Here is a 12086-nt window from a genome sequence, read left to right as displayed (position 1 = left end):
GTGTTTACCTGTATCAGTATAGATGTGAGTTAGGCCTAATCAGAAAACACTTTAGCCAATTTTACCTTAGTGTGACTATCATAGTCATGTCAGCAGAAACAGGTTCTCGATTAGGTTCAGGTAATCCCCATGCCATCTTGTTTCTCAAAGTGTTCCCTGCTCAGAACTTTGTGAAGATATTTGCAATCTGATCTTCCTGCAACAAAAACTTATACAAGTAAGACCCTTTTCCACATAGTCGCTTGATCCACAGTGAATGAGCACATCACTTGGCAGCTGCAACATATTCTACTTCAACTGTTGAGAAAGATACAGAGTTTTGTTTCCTTATACCCCATAAGATAAAGCATGATCGAAGGGAATGAGCCATTCCAGATGTGCTTTTCCTATCCTCCAGATAACCTGCATAATTAGCGTTAACATAACTAATAAGGTTGAAACTGTCCCCTGAAGGATAGTACAAAGCTAGGTTTTGTATGCCCAAATATCTCAGAATTTTCTTAGCAGCCTTCATATGAGATTCCTCAGGATTTGATTGGAACCTTGCACGTAATACCACACTGAATACAATGTCTAGCTTGCTGGAAGTAAGGTAGAGTAGAGATCCAATGATTCCCATGCTCCTATGTCAAACCTTTTCAAGAGTTCTTTGATGCATTTCTGACTGATATACGTTCCCTTTATGGACTGCTTCTCTTGAAGACCCAGGAAGACATTCAGTTCCACCATCGCACTCTTTTCAAACTTACTTCCCATGAGGTTAGCAAATTTTTCACATAATGATTTAGCTGTAGCTCCAAATATGATGTCATCCACATAAATCTGATCAATGAGCAGGTTCCTTCCCCGTTTCTTCAACGACAATGTATTGTCAATCTCTCATCTTGTGAAGTAAAGGAAATGTGGATCCTAATAGCTTCCATGCGAGCTACTAGGCAAAAAGTCTCATCATAATTGATCTCTTCCTCTTGATTGAATCCTTGGACAGCAAGCCTTGCTTTGTTCCTTGTAGCATTTCCATGTTCATGCAGCTCATTCCTAAATACCTACCTGGTCCCTGTGATGGTTCTGTCTGAGGGTCTAGGTACCAGGTGCCATACCTTGTTTCTTTCAAGTTGATGCAGTTCCTCTTGCATTTCAGTAATCTAGTCTGCATCCTACAAGATTTTCTTGATATTTTTGGGTTTATTTGGGATAGAAATGCTGAGAAGGTTAGGGGTAGTAATGGAAGTACCAGGTTCCTCTTGAGAAATAGAAGAGGATGTTGCATTATCTCTCACCTATCTCCTTCATCTTACTCATCAAATCAACCTTCCCATTTGAAACTCCAGATATTTCCCAGGGACCAAAAGTGGTTCATTATCTTAATCATCACTGTTTCCTCCTTTTTAGAGAAAGATGTCTCGTTGAATAGCATATGAACACTTCCTTACACACAGTGTGCCATTTTGTTGTGGACATTATGGGCTTTGCTTTGAGGGGAGTATCCCAGAAGGATTCCTTCATCGCTTTTTGCATCACACTTCCCAAGTTGGTCCTTCCTGTTGTTGAGAACATAACATTTTCATCCAAAGGTTCTCAGATGAGTTATCTTTGGTTTTCTTTCATTGAGAAACTCATAGGGAGTTTTGTTCAGGAGAGGTCTGATCATGCACCTCTTTTCACTCCTGCTCAGTATTCCCATAGGAATTGTATGCTCCGTGTTCTTTGAATTTTGAGTTTGACAGACCATGGACCAGGTCCTTCTTCATCTATATATCCAGAAGTGAGAAACTTGTATCCCCCAATCCTTTATGCCATGTCTTTGAATCATCATCAACTGCATTCAAGTAGCTCATATCACCAGCTTAGACACGAACTTCTACCTTGTTTTCTTCCCCATACCTAGAATGTACCCCTTCTTTCCATTTTCCAAAGGGTACATCCCTTCCTTGTAGGGATTTCAGTGAGAGAAAATCCATGATATTTCCAGTCATGTGCTTTGAGCATCTACTGTCCATGATCCATTGCAGTCCGCTTCCTCCCACTGTTCCCTGCACATCTAAATTATGGGTTAGATTTAGGAATTCAAACTAGTTTGAGTCCCTTGTTATGGTAGAAGGGATGGATAAGGGCTTTTCTAGTCCATGTAGGCAACATTGGTTTCTTGCGAGTGGTACTTGGTCCCCTATTAGTAGTCACTTTGTCTTTCTGAACAGATTGAGCCCTGGCCTGACAATTTTCTTTGAAGTGCCCATTGTTCCCACTGTGGGTACACTGCCAATTATCAGGAACCGTGATGTACTTGCTGTGAGGGTTGTAAGGAGTTTTCTGCTTTTGGAACCCGATTCCCTACCTGTTTCCACTATTTTTGAAGTACATGGCAGTGACAACATCTGAGGACTAGGTCCACTTGAGAGATTTCTCAAGGTCACTTTTTACTCTCTTCAATTTATCTTGAAGCTGCTTATTTTTCTTGAGTTTACCATATATCCTAGTTCTAGCAGCTTTCAACTCATTTTCAAGCCTAATGTGTTCCTCACTGGCTCTCTCCTTTTCTTTTCCAGGATTTTCAGGTTTTGACTTAATCTCAGGTTTCACTGTTGATTTCCTTAGGTCTGTAATTTCTGCCAAAAGATCATTCCTTTCTTTTCTGAAAGTTTCAATGGTTCTCTTATGGTCAGTAACTACAACTGCTAAGTCGTCTCTAGTTTGTTCAGATTCTGCTAATTCTAAGGTCAAAGAATCCCTATCCTCCATAAAACTATGAAATGCATTAATTAATACATTAGCTAAAGACATGAGTTTTCTTGGAGAATAGGATTTCAGATTTCTCTGAACATATCTGAAAGTTACCTCTTTGTTGTCTTCGTCTTCATCATCATCTGGTTGTGCCATCAACGCAAAGGTTGAGTCATATTCAACTGGTCTTTTCACTTAAAGTTCTTGGAGAATTCTTGCTTCAAGAGAGGACAAGTTTTCATGAAGTGTCCAGTTTTTCCGCACTTGTAACAAAGATCATTGTTCTTTGATCTGTTAGAGCTGTCCCTTTCTAGCACTTCTCCATTTCTTCTGACCATCTTCTGAAACCTTTTGGTTAAGTAAGCTATGTAACTATCTTCCTCACTCAAATCATTGTTAGCAGCTTTAAGTACCCAGCACTTTTCCTTCTTTGGTTTTCTCCTTTCAAGAGTTGGTGGAGCAGCCATGAGGATCCTTCCGAGGTGTTAGCCTGATAGGAAGAACCTGCTCTGATACCACTTGTTAAAGACTATGCGTCCACCAGACTGTATAGAGAACCGAGTTCTCTATGTGTTTCCTCTGAAAGTACTGATGAACCAAATTGTATAGGGATCTGGTCCTATATCAATTTGGTATAGTGCTAAGTTTGTATGAGTCCACCAAAAAAGCAGAGTACCTGGTCATTTATCGGGTTCTGCAGTGAATGCTAGTAAAGTTGAATGTAAATAAGGCCGTGGATTTTTACATGGAAAAATCCTACATAAGAGGATCAAAAAACCATGACCTATACCTGTAGACTTTTAACTTCACTAACTTGCAATTTCCCTATTACAAGCTACTTTATAATAACCTTATTGCAAAGACTTCAACTAACTTATGATGCTCTCATCACAAGCCACTCTATAACTATCCTAGTTGCAAAGAATTTGACTAATTTGTGGTATTTCAACCACAAGCCACTTTGTCACACTACGGTTACAAAGGCTTTTGACTAACTTGTGATGTTTCCACCACAAGCCACTTTGTCACACTACGATCACAAAGGCGTTTGCTTATGACTAACACTAGACACAACATAAACTCAGGGAGTTTACGGATTTTGGTTTGTTCCTAAGACAACGCTTATAAGAATGTAAACTAAGAATTATAATGAAGAACACATAGCAAAGACTCAACAACCTAAGGACTTCAGATATCTTCAATCTTGGATCAGGTCCTTGAGGTTGCAACAACTTTGTTCTTGAGAGAGGTTCTTGAGCACTTGAGAGAATTTTGTTTTCTATATTTTGCAAGTGTTAGAACCTGAAACTTGTGCCTTGCATAAGGTTTATACTACACAAGACATCCTTAGTGATGTCCAATCTCAATGGGAAGTGATTGCTGCACTGTCTGTTGCACTGTTGTAGTCAGTCACTTTCTGCAATTGCTTTCCAGCTGTAGTTGACTTGTACTTCTGTCAGAGAACCCTAGGGGACCAGGTCCCTATTGTGTTTCTCTTTGTACAGCTGCGATCAGTAACTGAGTTGCGTTCTAGCTATATAGTTGACTTGGACTTATGTTAGAGAAGTACCAAGGGATCAGGTTCCTGATCTAGTTCTTGTGCACACCGCCTAGATTGTCTTGAGTTGAATAAGTTGAATGATGCTTTGTATTGACTCATTGTAGGTACACCTTGAGAATGATCACTTGAAGTGATGTGAGCACTTGAGTTGGTCAGAGAATGAGTTGGCGTTGGAAACAATGCAGTGCAGCATAATCTTCGTTTCCAGCTGTGTCCAATTGACTTTGTACTACCGTGAGGAACCCACAAGAGTATCAAGTCCTTGTCTGGGTTCCTACCTCCTGAAGCTGTAGCAAGTTCACATTTGGCTGGAATCCGTTAGATGCAGTGTAATTTAAGTGAGTCAGGTTCCCTATCTGGTTCTTGACATTAAGTTTGTTAGATCATCAAAACATAAGGCAAAGATATTGAAAACCTATCAATCCTATCAATTTTCCCCTTTTTAATGATGACAAACTTAGCATTGAAAACAAGGAGTTAGAGTTCAGAGAACCAGATTGAATATTAGGAGACCACATGTTCCCCTTGACTTTATGCCCTTACTTACATATGTTTCCCATATGTTCCCCCTGACACTTTACTATCATTCTTGGTCTTTTATCTGGTTCCATACAGAAAGTTTGTTAGATCATCAAAACATAGATTAAAAGACCTTAAGCACATCAAAGTATACTATTGTACGAGCTCTACTCTCATAATCCTTTGAGAAACGTCCCAAGTGTCAAAGAATAAAAGCAACCCTGAATAATCGGGGGACCATCATCGACAGTCGGTATATATGAATCATCAAAAAACTCGGACTTATAAGACCTCAAAAGGGCACCCCCTCGAAACAAAGGCCAAGGCCAATATACTCGGGGACTAACTTTTCAGGCAAGTTCGAAAAGTTATTGGGAAACAAGTCCAAGTGACATACCTGAAGGCTATGGCTATACTAAAGACTACAGTCATATAAAGGCTATGACCAAGATAATACGGCTCGGAGACGTCCGACTGCAGCTATAAATAAAAGGCCTTCTGTTAGTTTATATGAGTCCACCAAACTACAGAGTACCTGGTTCTCTATGAGTTTCCATTGAGAATACTAATGAAACAGTAAGTAAAAGAGACACATGATTTTTACGTGGAAAAATCCCACTCAAGGGGACAAAAACCACGACCTACACTTGTAGGCTTTCAACTTCATTAACTTGTAATCACACTATTACAAGCCACTTTTAAATGACTCTATTACAAAGACTTCAACTCAACTAACTCGTGATACACTTACCACAAGCCACTTTGTCACTCACTAATTACAAAGACTTTAACTTATGACTAAATCTAGTCACAACATAAACTTAGAAGGTTTATGATTTTTGAGTTTCCTAAAACACAGCTTCCAAGAAAGCAAGATAGGAGTTACAATGAAGAACAAATAACAAGATTCCAACTCAACTACGGATACACATAGACTCATTGTGAAACTGATCCTTTAATGGAGTTGTATTCTTGTTCTTGACACACTTGTGACTTCAATGCTGGATCAACACTTTAATGCTCAAGTAAATATCACTAAATGCTCAAGTAAATATCGTGTGCCTTGCACCATGTTGTTATACTACCAAAGACACCACAAGGATGATGTCAATTCTTGGTACACGCCTCTTCCCAATGGGAAGTGACTGCTGCACTGTCACGTGTACAGTTGCAGGTAGTCACTTTCTGCAGTTGCTTTCCAGCTGTATAGTTGACTTGTACTTCTGTCAGAGAACACAAAGGGATCACGTCTCTGTCGTGTTCCTCTTTGTAGCAGTTCATTAGTTGGAGTTCAGACTGAACTTCGTTCATTTGAAATGTGTGCCAAGTGAGTAAGGTTCCCTAGCTGGTTCTTAACAGTAAGTTTGTTAGATCATTAAAATATAAGGAACATAAGGCAAAGATATTGAAAACCCATCAATTTCCTCCTTTTTGATGATGACAAACTTAGGCATTGATAATATTTATTTAGAGTAGAAATGACCAGATGCGGTACCAGGAACTTCACAAGTTCCCCTTGACCTTTTGCTTTTGATTCCCCTTAATCAGATCCCCTTTTTCAATCAATTTTTATAAGTTCCCCCTGACCTTTTATTTTTGAATCCCCCTTAATTAGATCCCCCGTTTCAATCAATTCCCATTATAGTACTATATACTACTATACTTCCCCCTTTTGGCATCATTAAAAATACACAAGCAGGCAAACAATATAAAGAAGTCTAACACAACCAATTCATGCCACATATGTGCACACAACATGATAGAAAAGAGAAACCAAAGGAAAACAACATTGTACAAGCAAAAAGAGGAGTTGTTGCATTTATATGAACAATGGACTGAGCAATACAGGAACAGTAATGGTGAAATCCAGCATGCCATCAACAAAAAGACAAACAAAAATAGAAACAACAGCCACAAAGCATCATAACAGAAGACAACTGGTCACTAGGAGGTATCTAAGGAGCACTAGAAGAGGGAGACTAGGAGAGAGAAGCAACAAGGGTCTTGAGAACCAGGTCCAGTCGGGCATTTGCAGACAGCTGCTCTTCAAGCAGTTTTGCGCGAAACTTATCATTTTCCTTTGTCAGGCAGACAATTTCTTCATTAACGGAACCGGGTCCTTTAACAGTTTGACTGAGCTGAGTTTCTAGTATGGCATTCTGATCCCTCAACCTTCTAATCTCTTCAAAAGCAGCATTTTGAGCATTGATCAGCTCAGAAATGGTTGAGATGCTTCCATCAACCTTTTCTACGCACTTACACTCTTCCAGAGTGGTTTTAGAGAAGGTTTGCTTGCGTGTTCCCACTTTGGGATTACCCAAAGGAACCTTGTAAAACTTAAACACTTGAGTAAGGAGAAATCTATATAGAAGACCATGATTCCCACCTTTAAAGTTTGCCACCTTTTGCATATGATCTATCATGATTGCTGGCAGATTAATCAGGACAAACTCATCAAGAGCCTCCATTAAGACCAGATCATTCTTTGTAGCAATAGATCACCTCCCAAAACGAGGTAAAATCACCTTATTAACTAGATCAAAGAGAAAATGATACTCAGGAAGTAGTACCTTATTATGTACCTGTTCCCCATGTTAAACAGCTTGCTCTTTCATGATAGCTCTCCTAAAGTTAGCACCACAGACACTTTTGACTGAGGACATTCCTTCACATGGAATTTGGAGAACCTTCCCCAATGCTGAAGTGTTAAGAACAATGTTTACTCCATTTACTAGCACACAAATGTGATCCCCCTCAATAGTAAAGAGAGATGCATAGAAATTTTGTACCGCATCTTCGTATACCGTAGGCACGTCCTCCTGAAAGAAGTGCTCCCATTGCTGAAATTCCACTATCTCCAGAATTTGCCTCATACCTGCCATCTCTGAGATTGCCGAATCAAACATATGACCCCACAAGACTTTCTGAGTTCTCAATCTCTCCTGCCAAAGAACACTGTCACTAGGTATGTTCTTCAGAGAACCAGGTTCCCCTACAGTTTCCCATTTTCGTTTTCTAGATTCTTCAATAGACTTCCCTTTCCAACTTACAAACCCTACAGTATCTCCTTCACACATAGCTTGCTCAACTATATTCTTCTTAGACTAACTGCTACCCTTCACGGATGTTCCACTTTGTTATTCAATAGCTTCATCGGAAGCTCCATCCACATACTTTTCGATTTTTATCGATCGTTTTACTAAGGAACTGAGTTCCTCTAGAGCATCTTTGTAACCTAGCCATTGGAATGCTTTTGTCAGTCACAAATTCCTCTTGTTTCATCAATCTCTTCTTCTTTGTCCTGACACTCCTATTACTTTTCTTCAAGGTAGACTCAAAAGCCTCTTTTTGCTGCAACCTGGTAGTGGAGACTTGGAAGAGGATTCTAAGGGCTTAGGATAAACAAGAGGGTCCTGAGTTGATTTATCTGGAAGTGAATCAGGTCCTCCAACAGGTTTTTCTGTGACTATTTCATGGATTGGAGACTCGAAGAGTACCATGGTTCTTTTATAGCCTAGGAATGGAGTTTCTTCCCCCTGATACTCAGACAAGAGATAGGCTCCTTCATTCAATAGATTCTCAGCAGGGATAGCCATGATATTGTGCGCTGCTTCCTTTTTTGGTGACTCTGTGAGAGCATCTGAGTCCAAAATGGAGGAATTCAGGAACTGATCAGGATCATCCTCAAAGACCTCTAACACCTAAGAGGTAACACTTCATGAGTGTTCTTTGGTGAGAACAGAGGAATGAGGAGACATGGGGTTTTCAACGAATGGAAAAGAGACAGAATTTGACAGAAAAGGAAAAACAATAGGAAGTGAGGAGGAAATAGGTGTGGGTGCAGTAGCATTGGGAAAAGTGGAAGAGTGAATTTCTGGAGATGACTTTAAGGATGATAGGGAAGTGGGAATGGTGTTAATGGTGGGAGAAGGACGCGATCGTTTGATTGCCATTATAAGAGGATTTGGTAGGGAAGTTTAGTGAAAGAGAAGTGAAGAGAGTACCACAAAGATACAGAAGAGATGAAGGTTCATGGCTTGCTGTGAGGGAGAAAGAGAGTTTTATGGGAAGAAGGGATAATGATGAGAAGAAAGAGAAATGGGTTCCGAAGAGTCTTGAAAATGGCGGTAGGTTTATGGGAAATTGTTATCGTGCAGAGGAGGTGAAGGGATTTGAAAGACAAGACATGACATGCAGACTTTGAAAAGTTGAATGATGTGGCAGTTGAATTAATTTTGTTAACCTTTTTGAGAAAGCATGCAAGACAACACATTACTACTAACCTATGGTACAGGAACCTGATGCCCGAACGGTTTTTGAAAAAGATTTTAGCAACTCTTCCTTCGTAGTTCATCATTGTACCTTTAGCTTCTATGAACAGCATGCGTGTTTACCTGCAACGACATAGATATGAGTTAGGCTTGGCCAGAAAACACTTTAGCTAGTTTTACCTGAAGGAGATTTTCATAGCCAATTGATGAGGTATCATGTTATCAATTAAGCTTCAACAGCCCCAGCTTTACCCTATTTCTTTCAAAATGTTCCTCGCTCAATGCCTTTGGAGAAGATATCTGCAATTTGATGTTCTTGTGCAGCAAAATCTCATACAGATAAGCTCCCCCCCCATTTTTTATTATTTTTGAGATAAATGTATCTGATATCAATGAGTTTGGTCCTCTTGCTGGACCAGGTTCTTTTCCATGTTAAGAGCGTCTACTTCAGCTGTTGAGAGAGCCGTTGGGTTGTATTTCCTTGTACCCCATGAGATGATCCAATAAAATGAATCATTCTAGATGTCCTCTTCTTGACCACTAGATAACTTTGTTTCCTTCAAAGTGATGCATTTCCTCATGGGAACTGAAATTTTGATTAGTAGGAGAACTGAGTAAACTAAGTGGATTTCCCTACACTTCTTGTTCTGCTACTTATGGAGTCTCTTGCACTACATCTCCAACTTTTCCTTCAGCTTCAGTTGATAATAATTGAAGTATCAGGTTCCTCTTGAAAAGTGAAAGAAGATGTTGCATTGTCTTTACTGTCTCCTTCATCTGACTTATCATATTACCCTTGCCATTTGAAACATCAGATATTTCCCAGGAACCAAAAATGGTTCATTATCTTGATCATTACTGTTTCCTCCCTTGTTAGAAGAAGGAGTCTTGTTGAATAGATCATGACCACTTTCTTCCACACATTGTGCTCTTTTGTTGCAGACTTTGCAGATTTTTGCTTTAAGAGGAATATCTTAGAAGTATTCTTTCTTCACTTTTTGCATTAGACTTCCCAAGCTGGTCCTTCCCATTGTTGAGATCACAACATTTGCATCCAAATGTTCTTAGATGAGTTATCTTTGGTTTTCTTTCGTTGAGCAGCTCTTGGGGGATTTTGTTTAGAAGGGACCTGATCATGCACCTGTTCACCAAGTAGTAAGCAGTGTTTGTTGCTTCTGCCTAGAATTTTTTGGCGATTCCCCTGTCGATGAGCATTGTCCATTCCATGTCTTCCAGAGTTCTGTTCTTCCTTTCAACAACACCATTTAGCTGTGGAGTCCTTGGTGCTGAGAAGTTCTGATTGATCCCATTTTCATTACAAGACTCATCAAATTTTGGCGTTGACATATTCTATCCCATGGTCAGATCTGATACGTGCTTCCTTCAGTTCCATCTCCACTTGGATCTTCCTAACAAGTGTCACAAATACCTCAAAAGTCTCTTTCTTTGCTCTAAGAAATAGTGTCCAGGTGGATCTTGAATTTGGTAGCCCATGAACCAGGTTTTTCTGAATCAGTTCATTCAGAAGTGAGAAACTTGCATGTCCCCAATCTTTTATGCCAAGGTTTTGCGTCATTGTCAACTGCCTTCAAGCAGCTCATATCACCAACTTGTAGGGATTTAAGGTCCGCAAAGTAAATGTTCTTGTTCTTTTGGATACTAAGACCACTTCACCAGTTACCATATTGGTAACTGTGCACATTTTTTGATAAGAACTATACTTTGCTCCCTTTATCACAGATTTGAGAAATACTCAAGAGACTATACTTCAGGTAATCCACATAGTACACGTTCTCAATCGAGTGTGATAGAGACTTTCCAACTTTTCCAACACCGAGAATGTACCCCCTTTTATATTATTATTTCCTCATGATACATTCCCTTTCCCGCAGGACTTTCAGTGAGAGACAATCCATGGTGTTTCTAGTCATGTGCTTTTAGCATCCACTATTCATGAACCATTACAGTCCGCTTCCTCTCACTGTTCCCTGCACATATAAATCATGGGTTAGATTTAGGAACCCAAACTAGTTTGGTCCCTTGTTATGAAAAAAGGGATGGATAAGAGCTTTTCTAGTCCATGCATGCAATATTCATTTCTTGTGAGTGGTACTTGGTCCCTCTTTAGTAGTCACCTTTTCAGTAAAAGATTTGTTTTTCTGAACAGATTGAACCTTGGCCTGACAATTTTCTTTGAAGTGCCTATTGTTCCCATAGTGGGTACAAAGCCAGTTATCAGAAACTATGACATACTTGCTGTGAGGGTTGTAAGGAGTTTTCTCCTTTTGAAACCCGATTCCCTGCCTGTTTCTGCTATTGTTGAAGTACATGGCAGTGACAACATCTGAGGACCAGGTCCACTTGAGAGATTTCTCAAGATCAATTTTTACTTTCTTTAGTTCAGCTTGAAGCTACCTGTTTTTCTCAAGTTCACCGCATAGACTAGTTTTAACATCATTCAATTCCTTTTCAAGATTGATGTGTGACTCACTGGCTACTTCTTTCCCTTTCTCAATACTTGCAGGCCTAAGTTCTGATTTGAGTCTCTCAATAGTTTCCTCTAGGTCAGTGATTATCACTAAAAAGTCATTCCTCTGTTGCTCAGTAGCTATAATTTTCTCTTCTACAAACCTTCTCTCATTTTCTACACTATTTATTTTTCGTTCAAAACTTCCTTTTATTTTTCAAAATTAGCTATGGTCTCATTTAGATTCACTATACAGACTACCAGATCATCTCTAGATTGTTCATCATCTCTTAGCTCTATAGTCAAGATCTCCTTATCATTAATAAGGCTATAATATGCATCAATTAGAACATTTGCTAATGACCTTAACTCCATAGAAAAGTAGGATTTCAGATTTCTTTGAATATCTATGAAATTTACCTCATCATTTTCATCATCTTCATCATCGTCAGACTGAGCCATCAGCGCAAACAGTGAGTCATATTTCATTGCTTCAGTTTCCACTGCCATCATGGAGCTGTTTTCTGCATCTGGTTCCCTTTCTGAT

At 39.5% G+C, this 12086-nt stretch overlaps 1 protein-coding gene across 1 annotated transcript; it reads right to left on the bottom strand.

Moving 5' to 3' along the window:
- Positions 1-265: 265 nt before the first annotated feature.
- On the bottom strand, positions 266-619 carry LOC138884969 (secreted RxLR effector protein 161-like). Its single transcript, XM_070165847.1, has one exon. The coding sequence runs from the start codon at positions 617-619 to the stop codon at positions 266-268; it is 354 nt and encodes a 117-aa protein (XP_070021948.1).
- Positions 620-12086: the final 11467 nt, after the last annotated feature.

The sequence above is a fragment of the Nicotiana sylvestris genome, chromosome 2, assembly GCF_000393655.2.
Source record: "Nicotiana sylvestris chromosome 2, ASM39365v2, whole genome shotgun sequence".
In the NCBI taxonomy this organism is placed as follows: Eukaryota; Viridiplantae; Streptophyta; class Magnoliopsida; order Solanales; family Solanaceae; genus Nicotiana; species Nicotiana sylvestris.
This window is presented reverse-complemented; position numbering and strand designations above follow the sequence as displayed.

Bases quoted from the DNA above. Each gene is read 5' to 3' on its own strand.
- LOC138884969 (XM_070165847.1), bottom strand. From the start codon at position 619: ATGGGAATCATTGGATCTCTACTCTACCTTACTTCCAGCAAGCTAGAC.